The following is a 27,961-nucleotide window of genomic DNA, read 5'->3' as shown; positions in this document are numbered from 1 at the left end:
TACGGACTGCGCGCGTTGGCGCAGACAACACCACCACCACCACCACACAGGCGACAAAGCTTTGATGAAGAGTGCAATTGTACACACGGCGAGCGAGGAGAGCGCGCACCACACGGGAGGTGCGGCGAGCCTGACTGCTGCTTACAGTATCAGGGCGTTTTGTCTTGGCCCCTCTTCTCTATCTTCAGATGCTTTGCCGCCCGGACCGATAACTTAATATGAGCAGCGTGCATTTTTGTTTTGTTGCCGTGTCCCGGATCGCATTCGTCACGAGGGCTACCAACTTCACTCGAACATACTGCCAAGTCCGTCTCCCTCCGAGAGCCCGTCATCGGCATTAGCGCGTTTAGCCTCACGCATCGCCGCCTTCTCCTCGCCGCGTTTGTTCTGAGCCGGGTCGAACGTCGGGTACGCGTCCAGCACGAACTTGCCCTGCGTACTGGTAGCTTCAATTGCGCGCACAGGGAATTGGGCGAATGCGGTGAAGTGGTGCAGCGTAATGGCTGTAACGACGGTGGTGTCCAGTGCCAGCGCCTTGGAGACCTCTGTTTGGTCGCCGTGGAACGGCACGTGGACGAAGTGGTCGCAGATAGCGCGCTGCTCATCCGAGAGCCCAGGGAACTGCAGTTGCAACACATGGAGCATACAAGTTAGCGAAACTCGGGTTGTGATAGTCTCTCTAGATTGCAGAGAGAGAGAGAAATCTTTACAGCTGCTGGCCCACCTCGTTGTCGATGACGAATGCGCTGGTTCCTTCGTACGGCGTGGCGTGCGCCGCTGATACATCACACATAGAATATCAACGGCCTCAGTCAGTTGCTTCGGGACCCATATCCATGCTGGTAAGCAAGATTCCTGCCCTGCAGGAAGCCTCTACGAAGGCGACGGGAGATAAGACGCACCATAAGACGCTTGCGACTGCTTGCTAAGCCCGAAGATGGTGCAGCCCTTGGCTTTCAGGTACTCGCGCGCCTCTGCGAAGTCATACACGTGCACGACATCCACGTACTTCTGCGCGCGGTGCGCGCCGTGCGTCCCGAAGCGCTCAGAGCCGACTACGCCGTCGTCACGCCACCGCACCAGCCAACCGTTAGTCTTCACCTGTGCGTCACAACATGCGCATCAACCGCCAGCCATTACTGCCACGTACCGACCAAAACTTGGGTCGTCCCGAACGCGGAGGCTGTGCGCAAGTACGTGCCGAGGTTCTGGCGCCCGCTCTTGTTGGACAGCACCATGTACAGCTCCACGGAGCTGGTAGCGGAGCTCGTCGTCATGCTGGTGCTGCTCCTTAGTCGCCAATGCTGTAGTGACGCACCGATTCACTTGAGTGACTCTGCGACGTGTGAGAATCACGTGAGCGTCTGCGTGGTGACTCGCTGGTGCTGCCGGCCGTCGACGCACTGCTCCTTGGCGTAAAACTTGCAGAAGCTGCGGTGGATGGACTTGCCCTCGCTGGCTTGGAGCACCTTGGAGTGCTTGGCGAACTCGGTGTGACGGGCACGAAGCTGCCAAATGTTTTCGTCTTGCAGATCCACCAACGGGTGCAATCGGGACTTGTCCGCTACGAACTCCAGCTCGAGACGCTGCAGCCCGGTGCTTGCCGAGTCGTCTTGCGGGGCGATAGACGATGGGAGCACGGCATCGTTGGTGAAGCGGAGAATGGTACGCAACATCCCGAAGCAGTGACGGAACTTTGCTGCTGGGTGCACACTCGAATCGAGACACGAGCTGTCGCCGAAGACAGCGATGCGACCGCCATAGGTTGACGGCACTTGGTACAGGCCCAGCACTGGAACGTCCGTTAATTCCTGCTCGGACCCGTTCAGTGTTTTTGCACTTTGGTCAGCAGCGTCGATGTATCCGAGGTATCCGCCCACCGGGAAGTTTGTGAGATACGACCCGGACCAGTACGGGTACGACGAGTCGTTGCCTGAATTCAGTAGCGAAACACTGGAGCTGTGGACGACGCCGTCCCCAAACGCGATGGCGAAGTCATGGAGTAAAGTGTTGATTGCTGGGATATTCGCCCCTCCTGTGATGGCACGCCATTTGCTTAATGTACTCGTGTCGAAGAGCTCCAGCGAGTCGAGCATTCGATTGTCGTACCAATCGGCGAAGACGACCAGGGAGACGTTCGAGTATTTGATTGCAGCTTGCAGCGCCACAACTTCATCCCGAAAAAACTCTTCCTCCGGATCGACGACCATCACGACACCATACTGCCCGAGGTCCAAACATGAATATTCAAACGGCAAGATGTCCACAAAGAAGCCCTCGCTAGTTAGGAAGTTCCACAGCTGGTGGTAGTTGGTGTGGGGGTGGTCGCCACCTACGTCCATCAGATCATGTTGGTTTTCGAGGTTGTCCCGCGGTACAAACGCAGACGGGTAAGGAATATTGTGAAACTGGTCCCACAGAATTCGCTTAGACGCCGGGGGAGTAGGGATGACCTTGATCGTCACAGGAATGAGGAGCTCATCAATTTGATTGGCATTTTCCACTTCAAGCCGCAGCGCTCCCTTCGCGATGCCTTCAAATGCAGCAGCCTTCTCGTTTACCTCGATAAAAACACCAATCGAGCCGAAGTACGGCCAAATCGCAGAAGGCGATGAAGTCGACACCGTTAGGTGTTGACCGTTTGCGTCACTAATCCACTGCGGCGGCGTTTTGATCGTTCCCACGACAGACGCAGGATTCATAATAGTTAAATTAACCATCAGAGGTAGCGCGTTGTGGTAAAGCGGCTGGGAGCAATACGGCCACATGCGAGGGCAGTCCGTCATGTCAATCCTGTCCGGGAACGAACTTGGCTTCAGCACGCTACGAGCGACCTCTTTCCCGCTTTGTGTTGCGTTTTGAGCGATCCTATGTCGGACCCATAAACTCTCAATCACCTTGCTCGCCTTCGAGATATTCAGTACTCCATTTCCTTGCTCAAAAATGTGGTTTCGAACCACATGTTCCGAATCGCGGCGAGCTTCCAGTCTGTCAGCGCTCTCCAGTAAAACTTGTTTCATTGATGCTGGGTTTAACAAACTCCACCGCTCTTTAGCAGGGATCATCGATGCGAGAAGAGCAATCGACGCCGACACGATTGGGGCTGATGCACTGGTACCGGAGAGGACTTTACACCCACCGGACGCGTCAGACCCTGGAACATCTTCAGCAAGAGTAACAATGTCGGGCTTAACACGGCCTGAACCAAACGGAAGCTCCCAGGTGGTCATACCGCGAGATGAAAATTCAGCGATCTCGTTATCTTTCGTAATACCTCCAACACCAATGACCTCTGCTTGATCTGCTGGATTCGAGAGCAATCCGTAGTGAGGCCCATCGTTTCCAACTGCAGATACCTACCGGCAAAAGTAACAACTTGTCAGCTTGAATATCCTAACAGCACCAAGGCTCGGGTTGAGATAGCACCTACCAGAATGATCCCATTCGCCGCCAGTTCTTGGACTTTGTCGACGAACGGCAGGTCTTGGAAATCTGGTCCTCCTGTACTCAAGTTCAGCACATGAAGTCCCTTGAACAACGCATAGTTAAACGCATCGAGATACCACGACGTAAATGAAAGCTGCTCTCCTGTAAACATTCTGAACACGAACAGCTCCGCTTCGGGTGCAATTCCAGGACACTTCTCATCTGTGCCACTAATCACGCCCGCGACAAAAGTTCCATGACCCACCGAGTCCGTATTCTTCGGTTCGTGGGTCCAATTGATCCTCTCCTTCACATTCGCCAGCTTCGACGACAAACCCGTATCAAAAATGCCCACTTTCACCCCTTGCCCCTTAAACCCTCGGTCCCACAGCTCTCTCACGCCAAGCGTGTCCACCAGTAACGCCGGCTCCTTCCTCAGCCCGAAGAGCTCTCTCGCCGGCTCGTTCACCGTGCGTTTGCTGCCCGCCGTCTGCAGCTTGTGGCCCTGTTCTCTGTGCTCGTCCAGCCCAAGCAGCTGCAGGTTCCGGTACTCTTTGTTCACTCTGACGGCCTTAATCCGCCGCGTTGCATTGCTCTTCTCATAGTGCCGCATTGCAGCTTCAGAGCCATGACACACAGAGCCTCCTACGGCTTCTGGGTTGCTGCCAGCTCCACAGTAAAACATGCGCAGCACCACGAAGTCTGTGGGCATCTGTCGAGCGAACGGGGACCTGCCAGCCACCTGCAGCCCGTAACCGGACGCGGCGGAGCTTACGCAGCTGCTCACGAGCTGCTCCTGCGCCTCCAGCGCGTCGTAGTCGCGCAATTGCGCGATGAATTCCTGTGTCAACGGGTTCTCATAGAATCTGCAGAGCTTCGACTGCGGCTGTGCGGCGCCAGCGAGCGGCAGAGTGGACGCCACGCATATCAACAGAAGCACCGCGATCTCAGCTATCACCCGGTGTGCCTTGCGCCGCCTCGCGACAGCTGTGGGCCCCTCGCGGGCCCCGAACCTGAGCGCCGTGACGACCATGACGCTCCACTCATCAACTGTGCTGACGTGTTTTTTAACAGCCTGGGTGGATGATGGAGCATAGTGGAACCAAGTCAACAATAGAATCGACTTGTTGGATTCAATTGGGCTGATTAATACTACAGTCCTTCATTTTCGATCAAAAAATGGTGGCGATCGTCGGCTTCGGGTCCTTGCTGTCCGGTAAATTATCCTAAGACGAGACGAAATGCCCTAAGTTTTAGGCTAACGCGTGCGTGGGTGGGTGGGTGCAGAAGTGTCGGCGCGCTCGACGTTCGGCGACGGCGTGCGCAACTTCCGCCTGGCGCGCGTGCTGGACTACCGCCGCGTGTTCGCGCACCCGGCCTCCATCTTCTTCGAGCGCGGGATCGCCAACCTCCAGACCAAGGTGCCGCAACAATAGAATTAGACTAATTAGTGTCTAATTAGTGGGATTTTTTAGTTGGTGTGAGGGTTTTTTTTAACGTGGGTGGGTGATTTAGGAGGTGGCGAGTTTGTCGACGGAGCCGGCGGTTGGGAGCAAGTTCCTGGTCAGCGTGTTCGACATCCCGGAGGAGCTGCTGCCGGATTTCTACGAGCGCGAGGAGGAGTTCAGAATCATCAACGCCAAGTTCCAGGAGCTGGATGGGACATCCGGGGGAGAGGTGAGTGGGTGGGTTGAGGTGGGTTAAATGGGGAGGGGCTGACGAGGTGGGGTGGGTGTTTTAGGCGCTCATGTGCACAAGGTGGAGCGACGAGGAGTACATCGCCAAACGGTGAGAAGCTACGAGGGAGTAAGGTTTGCTTGACGATTGTTGGGCTAACTTTTTTGTGTTGGTGTGTAGTGGGCAGGAGACTTTCGACACCAAGTACAAGGCGTACGGCTTGGACTCCATCTGGGGCTGGGACGCGCAGAGCGGCATCCTTCCGTGCAGGGTACGCAGTAGCTTGCTATTGCAGGAGGATGTACATGTTGTAAGCTTACTGGTGTTTATTCAATCGAAAATGCTGTGTACAGGTGTACCTCCGCCACTGTCTGCTGGCTGTCAAGAAGTTAGGACAGGTATGTGCAGTTATAGCCCAACCGGGCTTGTGTGAGATGGAGGTCTGAGCTAACTTTCTCTGGTTTGCAGGATGTGTACGATGACTTCGTCTCTACGACGTACCTGGGTGATCGCTCAACTACTATCAAGGAGTACATCGAGGCCAACCCGTCCATCATGCTCGAGCAGCCTCCTCCTCATCTTGTTGGCCGCTACAGCGGTTAAGTGGTGCTATTCACCAAAGCAAGGACGCACGAACTGCGAGGCGAACATTGGAAAGCAGGAGAATACCAGTAGTTGACAGCGCATCACTGACGCCGTTAAACTTGAACTCGTCCTAACATTTCCTGATATGTGTGGCTATGAACGGCTGGTGATCATGGGATCCGTGAAACGTAACGAAGACAGGGTGTGAAAACGTGAAACCTCTCACGACGGTTCCCATTTTGTAGTTTTCAGCCGTTGGGCTTCACTCGCCGATTTCACACCTCCAGCAAACTCTAGCAAACTCTACGGCACCGCTGACTTCGATGAGGATTTCCGATGCCTCGCATCACCTTAAAAAAACTTCGTTGTGGGACTATGGAAACCAAGCCGACGCGGAGGATGTTCTCACAACGCCGGATATTCTGCACAAGGCCACGGCCACCATCAGAGCCAGCCTTGGTGTGAACAGCCCGGAGAGTATGTGGAGAGCCGTGGGACAACATTTACAGAAGCAGCTTTTGCAACTGAAGGCAGTGAATATTACGAACTTTGGTGCATTCGGATTTGATCAAAACAATGACCTCGTTTTCGTGCAAGACCCGGTGTTTGTGCATATGACGCGGCTGTGTTTGGCATCCCGAAAGCGTGGGAACATCGTGGCGCCTGCTTTACGGCAGAATGGGCAAGTTGTAGACATTGATGTCGAAGGGCTAGCTGCCGAATACTTGCAAAATTGCAGTAAGGACCTGGTGAAATCCGTGATTTCGAGTGTTTTAGCCTGGGTTACATCGTGGGCCAAAGATGGCCAGCAGATGCGGTTAAGTTTTCTTCCGGTCGGCGAGTGGATTTGTGACGGCGAGAGTTTGGACTTTCGCTTCTCGGAATCATTTCGTGAAGACATTGCACTAATGAAAGTTGTTAAAGATGAGCAAGAAGAAGGAATAGCAGAGATTGTTGGTGGTGGAGACAACATGAACAACAACCAGTTCGATGAGAACGGCCAAGAACTATTTGGTGGTCAAGCCACCGGCTCGCCGCGTTCGGCACTCAATGCTGCAGCTACCGAGAAGGTAAATCACAATCCTGCAGACGATAACGCTAAAGCTGACATCTTTTCTTCTGCTGCCAAAGTAGCAGCAGTACAAAGTGGGTCTTCTGTTGAACGATCTCGCTACAAACTCCGAGCGCCAACCGTTTCATCGATAGCAAAGCAGCTCCCGCCTCACGGCCAGAGACGCAAGAAGCGCGCAGATAACTCTGTGAAGGGGATTTCTAGCAACAACAAAGTGGATATGGCATCTAAGAGAAAAGTCAGTACCTGTTGTGGCGTGTCTTGTGCCGCAGAGCAAGTGAACTCTGCATCGCCAATACCTAATCGGTTTGGAGTTGATGCTGCTACCGAAGGTATTCTCGCTGCAGTGAAAAACATTCGTCCTGGGACATCATCTAGTGTTCGACCTTGTAAAAGCATATCGCACTCGAAGACTACTCCGAGCCCTACGGCGCAGCAAGTCGATACCATCAGCCGTTTGCTGAAAAGACTCAGCAACCGAAGGAGCCAAGCTATGCAAGGACTCAATGCGCTTGTGGCCGTTCTTAGACCCTTCAAGATTGGGGCAATCTCACCCACCGAGTTGAGTCTCGCCTTGAGAAAGCTAGGCGTAAAAGTATCATCGAGTGAGCTGAAGGACATCGCTGCAACTTTTAGCCATGAGAAGCGTGGTTACATCGACATAACCAAGTTTCTCGATTATCTTCGCGGGCCACCACTAAGCGGTGCAAGACTTGATTTGGTGGCAAAAGCGTTTTACCAGATGGCCCCAGCAGGCAGTGGTGTCGTGAACGTTGATGATATGATCAAGCACTACGACGTTGGATTCCTTCCTCAGGTGCGAGACGGAAGACAAAGTAAATTAGAAGCTCTCACAGCTTTTCTGCAAGAGTGGTCAGCCATCTGCACTTCTAGTGGCAATACCGTCGCATTCGAGGCGTTTGTGAAATATTATCAGGTAAGACCTACGTTTAGCACTTACCTTCAATGGGAGTCTTGCTGACTTTGAGTTTGCACTTCTACAGAATGTCAGCGCTTGCATCGGTAATGACTCAGATTTTGAACGACTGATGCGTCAAGCATGGCGTCTGCCAGAGGAAGGTCCAGGCCCAGAATCTGAGTCACCGTCGGGGTCGAACGCCAAGAATTCGACGAGTAGTGTTTCTCCTGGTGTATCGATAAATCTTTCACCACAATCCGGTGCTGTTCCGGTGGCAGTAACTGGAGCTGAGACGGTTGTCGAAAATGATACTCGCCCAAGCAAGGCGTGGGCGTATCTTCGTGCGCTGCTACTTTTTCCCCAACCATACCAAGTTGGAGTCAGTAGCTGGCCAACACTGGACAACATGTGTCGTCGGCTGGGTGCCAACCGTGTTCTGGGCGATGGAAATGAGGCCATGAACGTCAAAGCGTTTGCCCACTCGCTAAACATTATGGACAAGCGTTTGACGCACGATGATGCTTACGATCTATCATGCTTTGTGGCGGACCATTGTGCAGTCTCACTCGATGACAGGGATACGATCGTGCTGTCGTCTCTATATCGTATGTTGACGACTAATTGGAGTGAAAAGGCTACAAGCTATTCTACAGTTGACTACAATTACGTCGAGTACTACGCGTCCAGAGCCATTGAGAGAATTAGAATGCGCATTAACGGACACCAAACTGGAGCAAATCTTGCTAAAACGCTGCCACCAGTGAATCTCAATGTATTGACCAAGTGGCTACAAGCGTCTAGCTCCAACGGTGACTCACTCCTGATGAAGTACGAGTTGAGGAGTGCTCTTATGAAAGTTGGTATTGATATCACTTACCAAGATCTGGATTATCTCTTCGCGTACTTTGACATCAACCGCCAGGGCTACATCAACTACGAGGCGTTTTTGGAGGCTCTCCGAAGTCCGTCAAGTATGCTGCCAAAGCTCGCAAAACCACAGGAAAATCTGTCAACACATTCAGATGTGAAGCTATTGGATGATGCATCGCTTCAAGAACCAACCCGTTTGATATACATGGCAACTCCACAGCCAGCAATTAGCAGAAGAAAACAAGTTTCAGCTCGAGAACCGCAGCCCAATTACCGTCGGCGTAACCTGATCCATCGAGCCATTTGGGACCAGTCAGTAAAGGGGGAAGTGGCGACCACAAACGACACGTTTGACAAACTCGAACTTGAGCGACGTCTTCGCTATCGAGCCGCGCAGCTTATCCAGACAACATTCCGCGCGTTCCGTGCTCGACAGATCGCAGCTCAGCTTCGCCGCAAAGCAGCCGCTACAATTTATCGCTCCAACACCCTGGTCCAAGAGCGCCTGGTATTACTTGCCAGGAAGAAGAAGATGAACAGAACTTCTCTACCAACTGCTTATGGATTTTAACACCCGCACTGTTTTATAGTTGAAGTTGTTATGTTGCATGTCAGCAACTTATTGACTTCAGCTTGTAATTGCACGCATCAAGGGCGGAATGGATGTACTCGATTGTGATGCACCGGAGTCACTGCCGCTATGCCAGTTGCCGGTGCAATGTTCTTTGATGCTCAATGGGCTTGCGATTAGACCACGACGATCTTCGCCACCTGCGATCTCCACACTCGTTGGCCCCGCACGACACGTCCGTTGTTGGAGTACACCCAGTCTTCATTGGTGCGAGCGTTGACGATGTGCGTTTGCGGCTTCACCTTGGGGACTGGGATGTCATCTCCGGTGCCTTGAGCGGCCCAGTTTTGATCGACGGTGGCGATGGCCTGGACGTAGTACGTTCCCGCTGCCGCGAATTTCACATTTGCGGAGAACAATCCCTTCTTGTTATCCCATGCCTTCAAGCCAAGATCCTTGTGATACCATCGCGTAACACCGTGCTGAGCTTGCGTGAGGGTAGAATTAGCGGGGTTGTCAGACCAGACCTTCAGCTGCGTGCTGTCCACTGTGATGGCTCCAGCAACTTCCCATTGGAACGCTGCTGCTTTCTTGACGGTTGCGTTTTGCGGGTGCGTTTTCCAGAGCAAGTACGGCTGCACCAGATCGATGTATAACAGCGACAAGCGTACGTTGCGAGGAACGTGGCCTATTATTTCCGTGGATGGCAAATAATCACTCAAAGCTTCGTCCGACAACGTAGAACTGTCGCCCAAACTTGTAGCATTTGGCTGCTTGGTGTGGCTCGTCTCGATCAGGACGTTGAAAGCGCGATGGGTTGCATTGTTGTACGTGGTTTTAGCGCTTGGATATCCCCCGTAGCTTGTCGGATTGCAGGTTCGAATGGGCTTAGGCGTCGTGAATTCATTTTCCCAAGACGCGGCGTAGCCCCAATCTTCCATGCCGCCGTCCACCGCATACACTACGTCATTCATGGTGCCGTCTGGGTAGTACTCACCGCTGTCTTCGAATTTGCCTCCGAATCGCGACATAATGCGAGATAGTTGTTGCTGACTGCGATCATCGGGGCTTTTTTGGCTCTTTCCAGACGCCATTACGTGGTTCTTGCCTCCCCATTCATAGGTGATGCATTCCGTTCCAGCGTGGAATGTGATACCGAGCTGGAACAAGTGATCGCGCCACAACTCGTTCAGCGCCCGAGCCGCCATAGTCACCATGCACTTTTCACCACTGTCGAGATTGTACGGAAAGTCCCGGTTTGGGTCAACGTTTAGCTCCCTGCGAACGTTGTGGTTGTAGCCGTACGCATTGGGGGTTGGGATGATCACAATGGTACGAGTCTTGACAAGGTGCTTAAGCCACGGGTTACCATCCGCTCTGTTGGCATGAGAAAGCAGCAGCCCCGCCAATTCAACGACAACCTGGGGACCCACCCGTTCGTTGCCGTGGACTTCGCCACTGAAGATCAACTCGGGGCGTTCCGGATCAGGCAATGTTGATTCATCGGTAATTTTGATCACGTAGTTCTCACAGGGGACCGTCACGTTGGCGCGAGTGCAGTTTAGTTCTGGACGCTTGGGCAGGTCGTACTTGTCCTGCACACTAAAGACCTCGGCGTAGTTGGGGTACTTGGTCTCCAACTCCAGCAAGTAGTCGATGATTTCGCCGTAGGAGCGTTCCTTGTACGTCGTGATTTCCGCCAATACTGGTGGTGGGGTGGAGATGCAGGCGACGACGGCACCAAGCGAGAGTAAAAACGCCGAACACTTCATGTTGGTAGGACCAACGAAAATTCCCTAATGTGCTACTGCCGGCTTTGAGAGGCAGTCCCAGCTTACACGAACAGAAAACGAGAAGATACAGTACACAGATGCATCACATTGCCGTAAGCGCACCGTAAACTCACAAAGTTTACATCAGAATGATGCGTGCGCGTTACTACAAATTCACATACAGACAATTCGTAACTTTAGTGATAGCCACATTTTATCACAATTGAGAGGAATCACTATCTGGAGCTGTACGTATATTCAGCACTCATGATAGCAATGCAGTGCCACAATTCGAGCGCGCGATGAGCTCGAATACCGCTAATACGTCGTAGCATAGCTGCAGCGTATCGCTGGCCACTACCACACGAACTATAGTCATGACGTGATGAATAATAATATGTTGGTCAGTGTACAGAAAGGATCAGAAGAACCACCCTCACCCCCGCTTACTGCTGGTTTATTGGCTATACTTGTCCAGGCTGCAGACCGCTTAACTAGTAATGATAGCATGTGCATTTCGTTGGAATAGTATCAAACCAATGCAGCAAGCGACCCATACTGCTTGCTGAGCTTTTTGCTGGACATAGTCCACGAGACGGACTCTACCGATAGTGAATGGCCTCTTGATAATGAGAGGTTATCTCCCTAGGGTTAGGTGTAGCTGTACTTGAATGCACTATAGAATGGGGACGGCGTCCCCCCCCTGCAGAGAGCTCTTCGGTGCTAGCAAAAAATAGTCCATAACGTGAATTGGGCTGGAAGGACGCCATGGAGCCACCGAGGTTGCAAGTTGAGCTCGAAGAGAGCGCTAACGCAACGCTAGATCGCTGTCGCGAGGCAAGGCCGACCAACACAACCCGCGCTTACGCTCTAAACAAAAAGAATTTAAAGCTTGGTGTGAGCGAAAGTGTTTTCACGAAACTACGCGATATCAGGTGACAGCAGCTAAAATGCATTTGTTTCTTAGTGAAGAAGTCGTAGATCGAGAAGTTCGTGTGAAACACTCTACACGCAAAATTGGTGTGGCGACGGTGGAGATGTACGTGAATGCGATTTCTGACTTGTATAACGATCAACAAAGCAGAGGGGCTAATACTCATCCACACCCGAGAAACAACCTGATAAAGGCGCTCCTGTCGTCTCTCAAGTGCGAGAAACACGAAAAGAATAAGCGTGAGTTCGTAGATAGCGGTGTTGGATCTTTGCTGGATGGATATTGTACAACTGAGGATTTAGTCGCAATTTCTCGCTACTATATGAATTTAAACACCGGTAGCGACTTGCGGAATCGCATGAGCCACTTTCTCTGTCATTCATGTTTATTACGAGGGGAGTCTGCGCGCAACTTGGAACTACCCAACTTGTTCAGCGTGGTGCTCGAGCACGAGGGTTTCACGGACTGCCGCGCACTCGTGATGATCATGGAGCGGGGAAAGACGAATCAATATGGGCGCCGTGAATTTGGTTCGTGCATCCGACACCGCAATGTTGAGGTTTGTCCTATCGGCGCCCTCGGTTTGTACCTCTCATTCCGATGGAGTGTTCAATTGGAAGCCGTTCCTAACTTTCTGGAGCCTGCACTGTGGTATAATATCAAAGTCCTCAAGGCAGGAAAAAATTCAACAAAAGCAATGACATACCGAGCACATTACGACGCTACCGTAAATCTTTCTCTACCCTCAGTATGCACTCAAAAGCTAAGACCCACGCTGCCCGAGGATCTGGATCTCGAATGGCCGAACTAGCTGGAGCAACAGAGTCACAGATTAGAAGGTTGGGGCGCTGGAATGCTGGCGCTATGGAGGGATATTACCTGGCGGCTTTGCCTCGGGACGCCATGCGCTCTCTTGCTGGGTTTCCTCCTGACCGCCGCGCATTCTTTTTAGAACGAGCAGCTCTTACTCCTTCTGATAGTCTGCAGCGCGAAGTGTTTCCGTTTGTTGAAAACTACATGGGAGCATATGTAAAACAGTCAGCACCCCACATATCAACCGGTGGGTTTTTGGAATTGCTACTTTACCTCCGAGTAGTCGTCCTACAAGATGCTGTGCTGCTGCGTGAAGTGCATCCATCCCACAAATTGTGGGCGAATCCTCCGTTTAACACGAACGCGTTCCACAATTTCGCAGTTGCGCTCAAGGCAAAAATGCTCACCGAGACGTCACCTCAAGCAACGCGCTTAGCGGAAGTCGTTCCAGATTTGATGGGCCACATCAACCAACAGCATCTACAAACCATAGCACACATTGATAGCAAGGTTAGCGAGGTTGGAGCATCGGTAAACAACTTGGCCGGTGCGTTCACACAACTCACCTCGGGTGCTGCAGCGGTTCGTTTGAGTGGCAACTGGTCTGGGTCGGATGTTGTTGCATCCATACCAAGTACAGCTTCCCAGTCTTCCTCCGTGCCTTCAAGCTACAAAATGGTGAGGTCGCTCAGGACACTACACCAAGTCTGGCAGGAATGGTCCGTCGGAATCCACGGTGGGCCCGCTGTGCGCGACCTCGAGGAAAGCCACGGCTCGTCGTGGCGCAGATCAGCAGCAGACAAACGCTTCTTTTTTCGACGTAAGAGAATCAGCGATCACATCGTAGCAACGGCTCAAGCAAAATGTATTAGTCACGAGCAATCTGTCTGTGCCGTCGAAGCACACCGTACACAGAGAAAGCTTACACTTAATGCGTTGAGCGACAGTCTCAAAGGCAATTCCTAGTTCACATTTAAAACCAATTTCAAACCAGTTAGTACATCCGTCCATGTCCAGTTCCCTCCCTTAGCGTACGTACAGATTTGACTGCCGCTCGTTAGCACTGGCGCGGGCCTTGGTGCACTCCTTCGCCACTCCGCCCTTCTGGCCATCACCCCCTCAGGCGTCGGCGCGGTCGGTGTCTGCGTGCTGGCCGTAACAGCGCAGACCCTGCTGTGCTTCTTCGCCGCGCCGCCCTTCAGGCCATCACCCCCTCCAGCGCCGGTGCGATCGGCGTCTGCGCGGTGGTCGTGTGCGTGGTGGGTGCCCTGCCCGGTCCGCTGGTGCTGCTGTGTTCTGTCAAAATGCCTTTTGTATAAATGTGTGTTGTGCAAATGTGTTTTTTTTGTGTTTTGAGTACGTGGATATGTGCTGTTATCCGGAAGTCCAAACTTCAGATAGTTGACATATCAGAGTGACGGGCGAGGGACGGGGTGGGGACGAGGTGGGACCGCGTCTCTCTAAAACTTCCGATAATGCTAATTGTCAATCTCGTGTTATTAACCACAATTTGGAGGCTACAGATATTTGAATTTGAATTTGTATATGGGCCAGCACGCTAGCACTACATGTACTATCACTATGGGATACCATGGTAAAGAGGATTGTCTGTAATATGTGAACTGGCAGCACACCATCCCGAAGTTGATCATTGTTCGTTCTCCGCACGAGTTCACCCCAGCCGTAATTTAATCCCTCGTCCAGGGCTCACATCAGCGAGAGTGTACCTAGTTGGCCACTCGCACTGCATGTACATGAACTTTGGCGTACATGTACTGACTGTACTGATAAACCAGAGCATGAAAGTTGTGGTCTCGCGACGCCTTATTTAGGAGGAATTGAGATCGTCCAAACCCACCGACTGCGACAACAACAACATGGCGAGACATTTAGACTGATAAACTAAGACAGAGACTATTGTTTCAAGTCAGGGAGCCGGTTCTGAGCTGGTTTGTACGAGTTCGTCAATAAATCTGCTAACCAGCTTATACTGTATAACTACATATTATGTAGTACAAATTGGTACAAACTCAAATTTACTCCAATAGTGCACGCCAAAAATACTGGTGGTTTGAGAGTACAGTACATGAGTGCTGGTCATGAAAAGAACGTGGCCCCCGTAACTCTAACTCGAGCGTTGCTGCGCGCGCCTGCGATACCACAGGGACGAACGTCGCACTCGTGCATTCAGTAATGGTTCGCCAAACACATGTGGCGTCTTCGGCAGCATCACGGGACCTCGCTTCCGGCAACCCGGATCGGCGCTTGAAGCAGTCCTCCACGATGCTGTCCGGCTCTCTGGTTTGTAACAATAGTTACATTAGTATTCTCGTCGTCGTTGATGAGATCGTCGTCGTTATGATATGACGAGCCTAAATGAATGGCCACAAGAGGGCTGGCGTAGCACTTAAGTCACTCTTCAATTTTCCATCGTGAGTCGCTAGTTCCATGACAAATTTGTAGTACATGTAAAGCTACAATGGTAATACATCGAAACAACATCACGGAGACACCGACTGAGGGATAGGACGTTGTCACAGAGCACACTCTTGAATTCCAAAAGAATGCGCCAGGAAGTCATATCCGATACCGGCAGTGTCGATAAACAAGAAACCGAGCCGGTTGCGTTTTGTCCTGTATATACTTCGAGAAACTGATGGTCCTTCAACAAAAGCATGTCTCCTACAGTAGAAGCAGGCATCCCCAAAAAAAGATATCGCTACAAATAAATTTGTATTTAGTGTTACAATACTTTATTTTGGTGCTAATTCAGGTTAAAATCCGTAATTTATGTTGCACCACTTTACTTTAAGGTTACCTATTTTGCACCACCATTCAAAGTACCAGCGTTTTCGGAGCCACACATCGAGCTCCGGCAGCTCACTCAGAACCACAGGCCTAATTTCCAAACACAAACTCAAACTACCACTCCCTACTGCACGCATCCCGACGCCACCATGGCTGACAACCTACTCGCTGCCACTCCGCCTCGCCCGACCTTCACGCCCAGGCAAATAGCAAGCTTTTACTTCAAGCCCTGCGTAGACGTAGAAGGAGAGGCTACGGGGTACTACTCCTGCAAGTCATGTGGGAAATCCCGCAAGCATACGCCACGGACGGGCTACACCAACCTGGTGTCGCACGTCCGAACCGACCATCCTAACTACGAGAGTGACATGCGCGACGCTAGCGTGGCAGCAAGCGGAACGCTGCTGCCATGGGTAAACCAGAAAGCGTCTAACCGCTACGCTTGGTTGCGTTGGGTTGTCATGGGCAACTTGTCGCTTTCCTTTTGTGAATCAAAAGAACGTCGCGACACTCACTGAGAGCATGGAAGCGGTTGTGAAGGCTGTAGAGAAGGCAATTGGGGTGGAAATGCCTGATAGCTTTGGGCATATGATCGACGGATGGTCACATGGAACGGAGCACTACCTAGCCGTCTACGCCTGCTACGAGACCGAGGCCGGGCCGCAGTACCCGCTCCTGTAGCTGGTCCCGGTGATCGACGAGCCCGACGACCAGGTGAATGCCCAGGGCCATCTTACCGCTATCACGCGCTTCCTACCGTTCTTTGGCAAGTCGATTTCTGGCTGCAAGTTCCTGGTTGGAGACAACTGCGCACTTAGCAAGCGGCTTGCAAATTTGCTTGGCGTGCCGCTGGTTGGGTGCGCAAGCCACCGCCTTAACTTGGCCGTTCGTGACTATCTGGAGCCACACGACAGTGCTCTCGAAGAAGTGCAGCAGCTCATGCGCAAACTGCGTACGCTGCGGCAGGCCGCCAAATTAAGGTAATTTGGGTATTCACACTTTTATTTTGGGTTCGGCTAAATACGATTTTATGTGTACACTCCTTTCGAATTTTAGGACCAAAACCGCCCTGGTGCCAGTTCTCCGCCAAGACACACGTTGGTCATCCACGTTTGCTATGCTCAAGCGCTTCTTCAGGCTCCGCGAGTTCCTTTCGGCGGACGACGAGGAACTGGCGGATTACATCCCATCTCGTACAGCACACCGCAAACTTGCGGGGCTACTAGAGAGCTTGCGCGACGTGGAGTCGGTATCGAAGCGTCTGCAATATGACGGGCTAACACTACTGGACGCACGCGATCTCCGCGATCCTCGGATCTAGATACGGCCATCCTTTGCTAAGAACCTGGGTAACTTCTATCCGAGTGCTAAATTATGTACCTGAGTTAGTTAGACTAATTCTGGGATGTTCTTTATGGGTGCTTGTATGCTAGCACCCGACGCAGACATTGTGCATTCTGTTAATTTTGAGAAGGCCGTGGTGAAAGTGCTTGCCGGCGATGCGATGCTGCTAACGGAGGAGGAGAGAGCGACGCTGGAGCCCTTCAAGCTTGTCGGCAGTGCTGTCGTGCCGGAACCACAGGCAAGGACAGCTGAGGGGCTTGCGGAGCAAGTGCTGAAGCGCCACAAGGTGCGAGGTGCTCCTCCTTCGTATGCGCGGTTATAAGCAATTTCACCAACTTCTAATGTGGTGGAAAGGCTTTTTAGCATCGCTCGTGCTGTGCTGCGTCACGAGCGACACCGCCTCTCTCCTATGATGTTTGAGATGATTTTGTTTTTGAAGATTAACAGCCGCCTCTGGAACGTCGCGGTGGTTGAGCAATGTCTTTAGGTGCAAATGCTTTTACTACGGTAATGTATTCTGCCATCTTCATTTACTGCGTTATTTATTTTATCCCGTTCCTCCAACAGCAACAGGGTTTTATTTTTCTTGGTGTGTATCAGTAGAACTATATGATATTTTGGATATGCCTGAGTAGAAGGCAGGAATACTTTGCCGGAGATTCCTGTAGTACACGGGTTCAAATTAGGCTATTAACATAGTCATAAATATCCACGTACTCAAAACACAAAAAACACATTTGCACAACACACATTTAAACAAAATCCATTTGACAGAACGCAGCGGCACTAGCGCACTGGGCGGGGCACCACACTGATGTCGACCGGGTCGGCGCCCGAGGGAGTGATGGCCTGAAGGGCGGCGCGGCGAAGCAGAGCAGCAGGGACCAGCACTGCAACGACTAGCGCGCCGACGACGACCGCGCCGACGCAGGAGGGGGTGATTGTAATGGGCCTACTTTGGCTCACTACTTTAGCTTACACGTCGCGCTACGTGTATGAGGAAGCGTAGGAGTTTATTAATAATTTGAATTAATTATACTTGAGTCCACAAGTATAATATAAATCAAATAAAACGCCAAGTAGCTAGTTTAAGGTAAAATGAGAACTGTATTGTTTGTGAATTGATCTTCCTCCTAAATCTGCTAAAACTGTTTATCATCTATGAAAGGGGTTGACAGCGGCTGGGTGTCAGAGCCCCGCCAATATGCACGTCTCTGATTGGTAGAAAGATGCTGCTTTCTACCAATAGGATCTTTGGGTAGGTGTGGACCACTCATCGTGGTGGCCCACTTCAATGTATCCATTGGTGTGCCTTACACCAACGTGAGGAAGTATCTAAAACCTTTAACAGATATTTATCTGTTAAACCATACGTGACAAATGTCATACACAGGTGACACTTGTCACTTGTGACCGTTGTCATGCACAAGTGACTGTTGTCACTTGTGTGTGTAACCCCGTTACAGTGATGGCCTGATGGGCGGCGCGGTGAAACAGAGCAGCAGGGCCAGCGCCAGTGCTAAAGAGCGGCAGTCAAATCTGTACGTACATCAAGGGGGAGGGGGCTGAGCATGGATTGAACTACTAACTGGTTTTGAAATTGGTTTTAAATGTGAACTAGGAATTGCGTTTGAGACTGTCGCTCAGCGCATTGAGTGTAAGCTTGCTCTGTGTATGGAGTGCTTCGACAGCACAGACGGATTGCTCGCGTTCGTGTTAAACGGAGGATTTGCCCACAACGTATGGGATGGATGCGCTTCACGCAGCAGCACAGCATCTTGTAGGACGACTACCCAGAGGTACAGTAGCAATCCCAAAAATTCTCCAGTTGATATGTGCGGTGTTGACTGTTTTACCTATGTTGTCAAGTAGGTAGATGGAAACACTTCGCGTTGCAGACTATCAGGAGGTGTAAGAGCAGCTCGATCTAAAAAGAATGAGCGGCGGTCCGGGGGAACCCCAGCAAGGGAGCGCATGGCGTCCCGAGGCAAAGCCGCCAGGTAATATCCCTCCATAGCGCCAGCATTCCAGCGCCCCAACCTTCTAATCTGTGACTCTGTTGCTCCAGCTAGTTCGGCCATTCGGGATCCAGATCCTCGGGTAGCGTGGGTATTAGCTTTTGAGTGCATACTGAGGGTAGAGAAAGATTTACGGTAGCGCCGTAATGTGCTCGGTATGTCATTGCTTTTGTTGAATTTTTTTCCTGCCTTGAGAACTTAAAATTATACGACAGTGCAGGCTCTAGAAATTTAGAAACAGCTTCCTTAGGCGCGTCGTGTCGGCAGGCCTTGCCTCGCGACAGCGATCTAGCGTTGCGTTACCGTCCTCTTCGAGCTCAACTTGCAACCTTGGTGGCTCCATGGCACCCCAAACACAATTTACGATATGGACTATTTTTTTGCTATCACCGAAGAGCTGCCTGCGGGGAGGGACGCCGTCCCCATTCTATAGTGCATTCAAGTACAGCTACACCTAACCCTAGGGAGATAACCTCTCACTATTTGTGATGTAGTGCTTCGGCAAGCGCGTCAGCGAGAGCTCTCGTGACAACGCAAGACTCGAGTGAGACAAATGACTGAGAAATTGGATAAGATCGATTCCAACAATGTTTCATCGACTGACGACCGGCGGTGAGCCATATACTGCATGCCACCCCAGCCTTACCGTAACGTGTGATAGTCTGATGGTGAACAAGACCGAGGACGAGTGAATCGCCGGCTGAAGCGGGCTCAGAAATGGCGTTTCTTGTTCTCGTCCGTCTTCCAAAAGGTCGGTAGAGACGGCAACAAGTCGAGAATGGCAATCTCATCCTGAGACCGAGGAAGAAGGCCTCTCATTACTGAAAATTAGACCTCGCACACAATGGGCAGCGGCGCCTCGCGGCACGCACTGTTACAGCGGTCTGGCAGCAGAATCGATGCCCTCCTGGCTGAAGCCCGGGAGAATGCTGACAACGATGATGAGCGGCTTCTCGGCGTCACGTTGGCGAGGATTCCTCCTGGTATGCGCGCTGAGAGCTTGCAGCGGCCCTCAACTGAACGAGCGAGGCCTTACGTCGAGCACTGGTGCCACGATACAACCGTAGAACTTCCTGCTGCTGCCGCTGACGGTGTCGCCGACGAAAAGAGTGGACGTGACGGAGAAGCCGAAGAGGAGGAAGAAGGCTACTCGACAGACGACTTCGAGGACGACGAAGTCACAGAATGGAAGAAAGGTGCCTCCATTGGTGCCGGTAGTTACGGCACGGTAAGCGCTGACAATGCCTATTTGCATGTCTAGCAGCGAGTATTTGGCTGACTAGTATGCTCGCTAATTCAGGTGTACTTGGCTCGCGACGAAGACACGGGCTGTCTGATGGCAGTGAAGGAGATCCTTATTTCGGAGGAGACCGACTCGGCAATCCGTGAGGCTACGCGAGAAGTCGAACTGCTGCGCAGCTTGAAGCACGAGAATATTGTCAAGTATTTGGGCTGCCACGTGGACAACGTCGCTCAGACGCTGTCAATCTTCACTGAGTGGGTACCCGGAGGCAGTCTCGAGCACAACCGCAAACTCTTTGGCGGCAACGAGCGCGTGGTCCGCCGATTCACGCACCAGCTCCTCTCTGGCGTCGCCTATCTTCACACGAAAAATATCATCCACCACGACATCAAGGTAAAATACAGCAATCCTCGTACAAATCTTCGATGACAGTCGGTTTTGCTAACGAAGACTTTGCTTGCAGCCAGCAAATATCCTGGTTGACCAGAATGGTGTGGTGAAGATTGCCGACTTTGGGTCTTCTCGACTTATCAACAGCGCCACTATGGCCAACGCATCTTCCCGATCTTTGCATGGCACGCCGAACTACATGGCACCTGAAGTAATCAAGCAGACTTCAGGTCGCAATCGCAAGGCCGATATCTGGAGCGTTGGCTGCACCGTGCTCCGGTTGCTGACTGGACGTCCGCTTTGGGGAGACCGTCGCTTTGACGCGCAGGCTGCACTCCTGTACTACATCGCGAACCTTCAGGAATTGCCTCCGTTGCCTGAAGGTCTATCACCAGAAGCTCGCGAGTTCATCTTGGCCTGCCTCCAGATCGATCCAGCTATGCGTCCTAGCGCAGCGGAGTTGTTAGAGTTCCCGTTCGCACAATACGCTGGGCACAAGTCAGAGCCCGTCGCCCCCGAGCCGGTTACTACTACTGCACCCAGGCGGCACACTGCTCCAGCAGTATCATCGCCGCCCGTTAGTCCTTCTCACCGCCCGCGGCGATCCGAGAGACGCCATGAATCGTCGAAAGAGGCAAAATCCGATGATTCCAACGATTCTCCAGCCAACCAGACAAGACGAGCGTCGCTTGTGGCAACTTTGTTTTCGCCAACGGATGGAAGTGCCAGTCCTCGGGAGGACAACCCGGAGAAAGAGGCGGCACATGTGGAAGCTGTTGCTCACGATTTGTCTCCAGCCAATTGTGCGTCCGAGGTAACCCATACCTCTCGATTCACTGCCGAGGATTCATCAACCAAGTCAGGAAACAATGAAGACCTGGCCGTGTCAAGATGGGACGATCGGCCGATTTCCTCCGCCGCAGCACGAAAGGAACGCGAGAAATATGAGGCCGAACTCGCTGAAGCTTCACGTCGCAATCAAGAGCGCCAGCGCAAATATCAAGAAGAGGTCGCCGCTTACATTCATGAGTCGTTTGCTGGGCGATCGTAGGCATTTTGACCGAACTCCGCGTAATGTATTTATTATTCCACTCCCGAGGCCCGCACTAACTTGAAGGCTGCGATGCATCACTGCTTCCGCTACCCCCTTCAGCCTCATCGCCGTCTTCATAGGCCTCATCATACCCATCGCCCATCGAGGATGGAGGAAGCGGTGGGCCCAGAATCAAATTGCACAGCAGACTGAAGCTTTCCGTCACCAAGAAGTAGATGAGTAGCCATTGTACCCGGACAAACACCGCCAGCAAACAGATGAGAGCAGCGTAGACTGCCCAAACATCCAGCAGTGCGGTCTTGTGCCACGGAGCTGTCAGGTTCAAAGTGGCCAAATGATCGAATCCCAGTCGTAGCGCAGCATCGATTACGTCGATGGCACGAGACGCGCCACCAGCTCGTTCCAGCAATGAGCCAACTCGCCGCGCCGCACGCGTGTAGGAGGAATTCGCCAGCAATTCAGTGACGGCAGCGTGCACGTACGGGCCCGAGAGAAGGTTTTTGTCCAGCGAAATTCCTGCCCCAGAGTCCGCTACACGAGCTGCCACATCTGGCTGGTCCACGAGGAACGGGATGCACAACAACGGCTTACCCATTACTAGTGCTTCCTGAGCAGATACCATGCCACAGTGCGATACTACCAGCCTGACCGCCGGGTGGCTGAGCACTTCCAGGTTCGACAGAGACGAGCTGGGTGGCTTCAAGACCAGCGATGTCGGCAACGCAGGCGGTAAAATACCGCGCTGATCAGTAGGAAGTATCCAAAGCACCTTCACCGGCGGGTCTCCGGGTCCCATGAGTAATCCTTCGACGAGTGCTTGAGCTTGCCACGCGTCAATGTACGCCATAGTGCCCAGGTTTAAATACACCACACCCCCAGTTGCGGTGTCGAGTTCGTTGTCACCTGAAGTCTTGGAGCGAGGGTGAGATGCCGTCCTCTGCCGGAGACGCAGCGACGGCGTCGATTCAATCGACGCATCAAGCCAACTCAGCAAAGCCGACGGAAGAGGTTGCCGCTCCAATTTGCTCGCATTCCCCCCGGGGACCGGCATGATCGGCCCCACGGCTTCCACCAGTGGCGAGAGAGGCTGCGGGTGCTCCAGCCCAAAGGCCGTATTCAGAATCACTCGCGCCCCCTTGAACAGATCATGCTGCGACCTGAACGGCGGCAGGTCCAGTTCGTACCTCATCTTGTTCAGCTCCATGAACGGCGGGGTCAGCGCCACCGACAGCAGCCTCGGGAACAAAATATTCATGCAGCGATTCCACAGCGACATGTTCTCACTAAAGCCCGTCCCCCACGCGGGCACGTAGCTGGGTGCTCCCCCCAAATCAAACAGCAGCGACGGCGAGTTCAAAATGTACGGCACCTTGAGCTTATGCGCCAGATCCTGCGCCCCCACCGTGGCGATATCCACCACCAACAGGTCTGGGGCATCGGCGTTGCTCCCGTTCTTCTCCAGCTGGGGCAGCAGCGCGTCGAACATGGGCCTCGCAGCCCTGACGTAGATGTCGTTGAACATGGTCAAGATGCCTCGGAAGTTCGAGGCGTCGCGCGTCATGGCGCGCAGCTTGACCCGCAGGTCCTCGGCGGAGATGGGGAACGCCCCCGCCGACAGGAAGGGCACCCCGTAGGCGTGCGCCCACTCCTTACCGGAGTCGTGGGTGGCGAAGGACACTCGATAGCCGCGCTCCTTCATCTCGCTGGCTACGCGCAGCAGCGGCAGCGCGTGGCCCTTGATGGCGATGGACACGAAGATGATATGGCGCTCGTGCGGGTCCACGCGGGCCCTTGGGGGCTGCGCAGGACACGAAAACCCCTCGCCGACGGGTAAGCAGACGGCGTCGTGGACAGTTGATTGCGGAGCTGCTACTGCGTCTTCGGAGCTGTAACTTGCTGCAGAGCTTGATGATGCGTTGGTGTAGCTGGTCACATAGGTGGTGAGCGCCAGGAGCGTCAAGGAGAGGAGCATCAGCGCGCGCAAGACGCCGCTCTGCAGGTGGTCATGCCGCGCCATGGCTCGAAGTGTGGAATGGATTGGATGGGTGTGTGGACCACATGGAGCTATGTGGTGTGGTGCACACCGAAATGATCTTGAAGCGGCGCGGAGAAACGGACGAGGGTCAAGTTGCAGGAAGACTGGTGGGCATTTCGAGTTCTGGAGTAAGACTTGCTGGAGAAGTAAGGAGGCTGGCTGTAGGGGAAAGGATGATTTTCACTGCGTCGGATGGCAAAACATTCGAGGACCGCGCGGCCTGGCGGCTCTACGAGTTCGAGCTTACCTACACGTTCCGGAACAAGACGAGCGAGACGCTCACGAAGCTGCCGGGGCAGATCGAAGGGTGCGTCGTGTTTTAAAGCTAGGGGGCTGAGTGGTTTGAGTTTGTAGTTCGGAGGATGATGGTCTTTGTGTTGTTTGCTGTTCGGGTAGACAACCATTTGATCTTTCGGATCTGGATGGATGTACCGTCATGCTACTGGATCATATCAACCAGGTGCAGATTGACAACCTGTCCAACTGCCGCGTGTTCATCGGTACGCATTTGTCCTCGTTGTAGTGAGATATTGGGGGTGTTAGTTTGGTGCCAAACATGCGTGGTGCATCGACGTTGTTAAGGCCCGAGCTCCGAGTCTGTCTTCGTGAGAAACTGCAGCAACTGTGTCTTCACCATCGCGTGGTATGGTTTTTCACTCGTTGGGTCCACTTTACTGGTGATTACTAAGTGCACGTTTGGTGTGTATAGCAAACAGCTACGCACCCGGGACTGCTCGAGCTGCTCTATCTACCTGTACTCGCTCACGGATCCGATCATCGAGACGTCGCAGGATATCACTTTTGCACCGTTCAACGGAGCGTACTGCGGTATTGAGCGGGTAAGTAGACGTGAACAATGCGCATTCATCGGGTTGGAAATTCATATTATGTGGCACAGAACTTCACAGATGCACGGTTGGAGCCGACCAACAACCACTGGTCGCAAGTCTACGATTTCAATGACCCTGACAAGACTGGCTGCAACTGGCGTATCCTCAGTGAGTTCTCGCGGCAGCTCAGCTCTTTGTCAGCGTTTCTATTTCCTAACACAATGGAACGGTATTTGCTCCATAGAGCACGAGGAAGAAGCAGCTCCATGGGTCATCGACATTGAGCCGCAGGTTCCTGGTGCCGCTGCGTCGTTGGGTGCCTGCGTGAACCCTGTAGCGCGGGACGCGGGTTTCATCCAGTACGCCGACAGTTCTTCGTCTGCCTCTGGTGGGATGCAGTCGTTCACGTTCAGCACTTCACAAAAAGAGGCAACGAAGGTGGTGCAGGCCACCATGGACAACACCCCAGTTGCTCCTTCCATCCCTGCTCCACCTGCACCGCCGGTGGCTCCCACGGCGTCAGCAGCTCCGCCTCCAGTTGTCGAAGCTCCGAGCATTCTACCGCCACCTGCCCCTGTCGAGGCTCCAACCGTCGAAAAGCAAGCCACTGTCACAGCTCCAGAGCACGTGGCTCCTCCACCTGCGATGCCTCCGGTGCTGCCTGCAGTTGAAGGCGCCGACTTGACCACGAAAGGGTACGTTGCGTCTGAACATCCTACACTTGTTTTTGGTGCTTGGTCTCACCATCTGCGACTTGTGCGCTGATTCATCTACAGACCTGAGGAGCCCGCGGTGGACACCGTCGTGGAGCAGGTGACGGAAATGATGGGGATGATGTAACTCAAGACGTCGTCAAGCAACGCAAGAGAACGCCAACACTACAGTATCGGCAAAACACGATGCGAAGTGGTAAAGCTGTTAGGTGGATTCTCGCACATGGCTACAAAAATATGACTTGATTTCAGTATACCTTCACGTGTCACAGCCCAAATTACCAATTTCCAATTGCACAATTGAAACCAGGGCCAGCATGGCACGGAATAGGAACGCGGAGAACCCCGTGCGGGCCGCGACGATGCGCAAATGGTACGCCCGGGCGTGGTGGGTGGGCGTGCACGTGTACGGCTACGTGGTGCTGGGCGTCAAGGGCGCGCTGAGTCCGCAGGCGCTGCCGGTGGCCCAGTTCGTGGTCTACGTGGTGGTCGCAGTGGTGACCATCGGCTGCTACATTGTGCTGCAGCTGTCGTCTCCCGGACAGCTCGACAAGAGGCCGATGCTGGCGCCAGTGCAAACCGCCACGCCGACGGACGTCGCCAGCCCACCGCCGGTTGCACCCGAAGACGACGACGGCACGGAGTTGCTGGCGGACGGACTGGAGAACGGACACGCGCGAGACAGCGCCGACCTGCACTTCTGCAACGAGTGCCACGTTTTCCAACCGCTGCGCACGAAGCACTGGTACAGCTGGTGACTGTGCTGTTGGGTGGGGTGGGTGGGTGCTAATGTGTTGTGTCTGCAGCAAGGATTGCGGGCGGTGTACGCGACAGTATGATCACCAGTACGTCGGGCTGACAAGCCGCTTCTGTAGGATTCCCTAGGAGAATGTTGTGCTGACTGACTGGGTTGTTCTTGTTGTGCTGCGTAGCTGCGACTGCGTGGGCACGTGCGTGGGTGAGAACAACCGCCGGTTGTTCGTGCTGTACCTGTTCCTGCAGATTCTGGAGGGAGCGGTGATGATGGACGTGACGTCGTTGGCGTTCACCGAGGGAGACGACATCAACGAGTGGTTCAAGACCAACGCGCTGTTCATCGTGCTGTGGTTCATGCTCCTGTGCGTGCTGCTCATCGCCGTGCCGCTCTTCTGCTACCAGGCCTACCTCGTCTCGACGAACCAGGTGCGTGCACAACAATTGCAACCCCGAGAAGCACTCGATGGTGTTGCCGAGTCCCTAACATCCTCGCTCTCGTGTCCACTTTCAATTGCCAACTGCAGACCTCGTGGGAACACGCGCGTCGCTCCTCCATCACCTACCTGCAGAACCTGCCGGACAAGCGCTCCCCATTCGACCGCGGCGTGCTGCAGAACTGGTGGGTCTTCATCTGCAACGGCGACCGCAACAAGTGGGTCCACTCTACGGCAGCCAAGCCGGTGACGTCGCACGCTGACGTCGCCAGCTCGCTCGTATAACCCCATCCAAATACACAAATTTTGCTCCGCGAGACCAAATCGCACCATACGGAAACCAAGTTCAATCTGTGTCGTACACATAAACTCCGCCATCATCAAAAACCAAAGCACACACGTGGCCAAGTTGGTCGGCGCATTGAGCTTCTGGACCGATCCCCGCCATGGTCCTGACCTCCGCAGCGCTCAATGCCGCGCTGGCCGTGCTCTCCGTGGCGCTGGCGACAGGCGCCGTGCTGCTGCTGGCCTGGATCCGCGCGCCCATCGCCGAGGCCAAGAAGCTCGCGGCTGAGCTGGACCCCCCGCAGGAAGACTCGTACCAGGATCCGAACGACAACGACAAGCTGTACGCACCAAAACGCAATTTGCATTTGCATTTGCATTTTCTTATTCTTACTCTTACTGTATATTTTACATGCACCCTAATTTTTGTGTGCGCTGAATGTATCCATGTTGCAGGCTGCCATTTGGCTCACTAGGCGACGAGAAGGCCCAGGTGACTTTGAGCGTGGTGATCCCGGCGTACAACGAGGAGCAGCGCATTTTGGTGACGATCAAGGACACGGTGGCCTTCCTGGACGAGAAGAAGAGCAAGGACCCGTCCTTCTCGTACGAGATCCTGGTGGTGGACGACTGCAGCGTGGACGGGACCGTGGACGTGGTCATGAACGAGGTCAAGAGGTTTTCGGTCGACTGCATCAGGCTGCTCAAGCTGCAGAAGAACCACGGCAAAGGTGGAGCCATCCGCAAGGGCGTCATGCGCGCTCGAGGCGAGCGCGTGCTGTTTGCTGACGCGGACAACGCGACGGAGATCAGGGACTACGACAAGTTGGCATCAGCCATGGATGAAGCCCAGGCGGCAACCAGCAATGGGGTTGTTGTGTGCGGCAGTCGCGCACACCTGGAGGAACAGGCGATTGCCAAGCGCAACCCGTTGCGCAACTTGTTGATGCACGGGTTCCACTTGATCGTGTCGACGCTCTGCATCAAGAACGTGCGGGACACGCAGTGTGGGTTCAAACTGTTCGACCGCAAGGCGGCGCGGGTGCTGTTCGCGCCGATGCATATTGAGCGGTGGGCGTTCGATGTGGAGCTACTGTACCTCGCTGCCAGCAGCAAAATGGCTATCAAGGTGGGTTGCGATTTCGTGTTGAATGGCTGGGGGAGTTGCTGAGTGATTTGCGTTGTCGCTTTTGCAGGAGGTTGCGGTGCAGTGGACGGAGGTACCTGGTTCCAAGCTGAGCGTGATCTCGGCAACACTCACGATGCTGCGTGAGATCATCCTCATTCGTTTGTGCTACACGGTCGGGATCTGGAAAGCCAACGACGGTGGATTCCGTCTTGCTAAACGACCGTGAACATACTGATTCATTGGCGTCGTATTGTACTCAGTTTGGGCCATGCAGACTGTACGC

At 53.4% G+C, this 27,961-nt stretch overlaps 10 protein-coding genes across 12 annotated transcripts; 6 read left to right on the top strand and 4 right to left on the bottom strand.

The window, feature by feature from the left end:
• Nucleotides 1-285: 285 nt before the first annotated feature.
• On the bottom strand, nt 286-1,277 carry IUM83_10409 (trna rrna methyltransferase family protein; the record flags this gene model as incomplete). Of its 2 annotated transcripts, none has more annotated exons than XM_067934910.1 (4): nt 286-621; nt 725-777; nt 903-1,055; nt 1,151-1,277. In XM_067934910.1, 4 exons carry the CDS (start codon nt 1,275-1,277, stop codon nt 286-288), a joined length of 669 nt encoding a protein of 222 aa, XP_067781530.1. The 2 variants fall into 2 exon arrangements, with proteins under 2 accessions (XP_067781530.1, XP_067781531.1); XM_067934909.1 differs by lacking the exon at nt 725-777 and having other exon boundaries at nt 903-948; nt 1,010-1,055.
• A 75-nt stretch (nt 1,278-1,352) lies between these two features.
• On the bottom strand, nt 1,353-4,459 carry IUM83_10408 (Membrane-bound transcription factor site-1 protease; the record flags this gene model as incomplete). Its single annotated transcript, XM_067934908.1, has 4 exons — nt 1,353-3,025; nt 3,140-3,356; nt 3,431-3,529; nt 3,692-4,459. 4 exons carry the CDS (start codon nt 4,457-4,459, stop codon nt 1,353-1,355), a joined length of 2,757 nt encoding a protein of 918 aa, XP_067781532.1.
• A 146-nt stretch (nt 4,460-4,605) lies between these two features.
• On the top strand, nt 4,606-5,706 carry IUM83_10407 (uncharacterized protein; the record flags this gene model as incomplete). The annotated part of the gene is made up of 7 exons (XM_067934907.1): nt 4,606-4,642; nt 4,714-4,847; nt 4,942-5,103; nt 5,168-5,214; nt 5,284-5,374; nt 5,457-5,501; nt 5,572-5,706. The coding sequence occupies 7 exons, from the start codon at nt 4,606-4,608 to the stop codon at nt 5,704-5,706; spliced, it is 651 nt and encodes a 216-aa protein (XP_067781480.1).
• A 305-nt stretch (nt 5,707-6,011) lies between these two features.
• On the top strand, nt 6,012-7,787 carry IUM83_10406 (uncharacterized protein; the record flags this gene model as incomplete). The annotated part of the gene is made up of 5 exons (XM_067934906.1): nt 6,012-6,758; nt 6,823-6,834; nt 7,503-7,577; nt 7,655-7,697; nt 7,765-7,787. The coding sequence occupies 5 exons, from the start codon at nt 6,012-6,014 to the stop codon at nt 7,785-7,787; spliced, it is 900 nt and encodes a 299-aa protein (XP_067781523.1).
• Nucleotides 7,788-9,296: 1,509 nt separating this feature from the next.
• IUM83_10405 (Carboxypeptidase N catalytic chain) lies at nt 9,297-10,892 on the bottom strand (the record flags this gene model as incomplete). Its single annotated transcript, XM_067934905.1, has 1 exon — nt 9,297-10,892. One exon carries the CDS (start codon nt 10,890-10,892, stop codon nt 9,297-9,299), a length of 1,596 nt encoding a protein of 531 aa, XP_067781524.1.
• An 8,761-nt stretch (nt 10,893-19,653) lies between these two features.
• Nucleotides 19,654-20,481, top strand: IUM83_10404 (STE/STE11 protein kinase; the record flags this gene model as incomplete). The annotated part of the gene is made up of 2 exons (XM_067934904.1): nt 19,654-20,037; nt 20,110-20,481. 2 exons carry the CDS (start codon nt 19,654-19,656, stop codon nt 20,479-20,481), a joined length of 756 nt encoding a protein of 251 aa, XP_067781525.1.
• A 960-nt stretch (nt 20,482-21,441) lies between these two features.
• IUM83_10403 (UDP-glucoronosyl and UDP-glucosyl transferase) lies at nt 21,442-23,513 on the bottom strand (the record flags this gene model as incomplete). The annotated part of the gene is made up of 2 exons (XM_067934903.1): nt 21,442-21,458; nt 21,575-23,513. The coding sequence occupies 2 exons, from the start codon at nt 23,511-23,513 to the stop codon at nt 21,442-21,444; spliced, it is 1,956 nt and encodes a 651-aa protein (XP_067781529.1).
• Nucleotides 23,514-23,704: 191 nt separating this feature from the next.
• Nucleotides 23,705-25,201, top strand: IUM83_10402 (dolichyl-phosphate beta; the record flags this gene model as incomplete). Its single annotated transcript, XM_067934902.1, has 7 exons — nt 23,705-23,838; nt 23,928-24,031; nt 24,114-24,174; nt 24,241-24,370; nt 24,430-24,529; nt 24,606-25,056; nt 25,138-25,201. 7 exons carry the CDS (start codon nt 23,705-23,707, stop codon nt 25,199-25,201), a joined length of 1,044 nt encoding a protein of 347 aa, XP_067781526.1.
• Nucleotides 25,202-25,391: 190 nt separating this feature from the next.
• Nucleotides 25,392-26,549, top strand: IUM83_10401 (putative palmitoyltransferase; the record flags this gene model as incomplete). Its single annotated transcript, XM_067934901.1, has 4 exons — nt 25,392-25,819; nt 25,881-25,919; nt 26,007-26,256; nt 26,355-26,549. 4 exons carry the CDS (start codon nt 25,392-25,394, stop codon nt 26,547-26,549), a joined length of 912 nt encoding a protein of 303 aa, XP_067781527.1.
• Nucleotides 26,550-26,710: 161 nt separating this feature from the next.
• Nucleotides 26,711-27,904, top strand: IUM83_10400 (putative dolichyl-phosphate beta-glucosyltransferase; the record flags this gene model as incomplete). Of its 2 annotated transcripts, none has more annotated exons than XM_067934899.1 (3): nt 26,711-26,862; nt 27,006-27,678; nt 27,746-27,904. In XM_067934899.1, 3 exons carry the CDS (start codon nt 26,711-26,713, stop codon nt 27,902-27,904), a joined length of 984 nt encoding a protein of 327 aa, XP_067781483.1. The 2 variants fall into 2 exon arrangements, with proteins under 2 accessions (XP_067781483.1, XP_067781482.1); XM_067934900.1 differs by having other exon boundaries at nt 26,711-26,892.
• Between the last annotated feature and the right edge of the window lie 57 nt (nt 27,905-27,961).

The sequence above is a fragment of the Phytophthora cinnamomi genome (genome assembly GCF_018691715.1).
Source record: "Phytophthora cinnamomi strain GKB4 chromosome Unknown Contig117, whole genome shotgun sequence".
Lineage (NCBI taxonomy): Eukaryota > Oomycota > Peronosporomycetes > Peronosporales > Peronosporaceae > Phytophthora > Phytophthora cinnamomi.
Note: the sequence above shows the minus strand (reverse complement) of the source record. Positions and strands in the feature narration are given on the sequence as shown.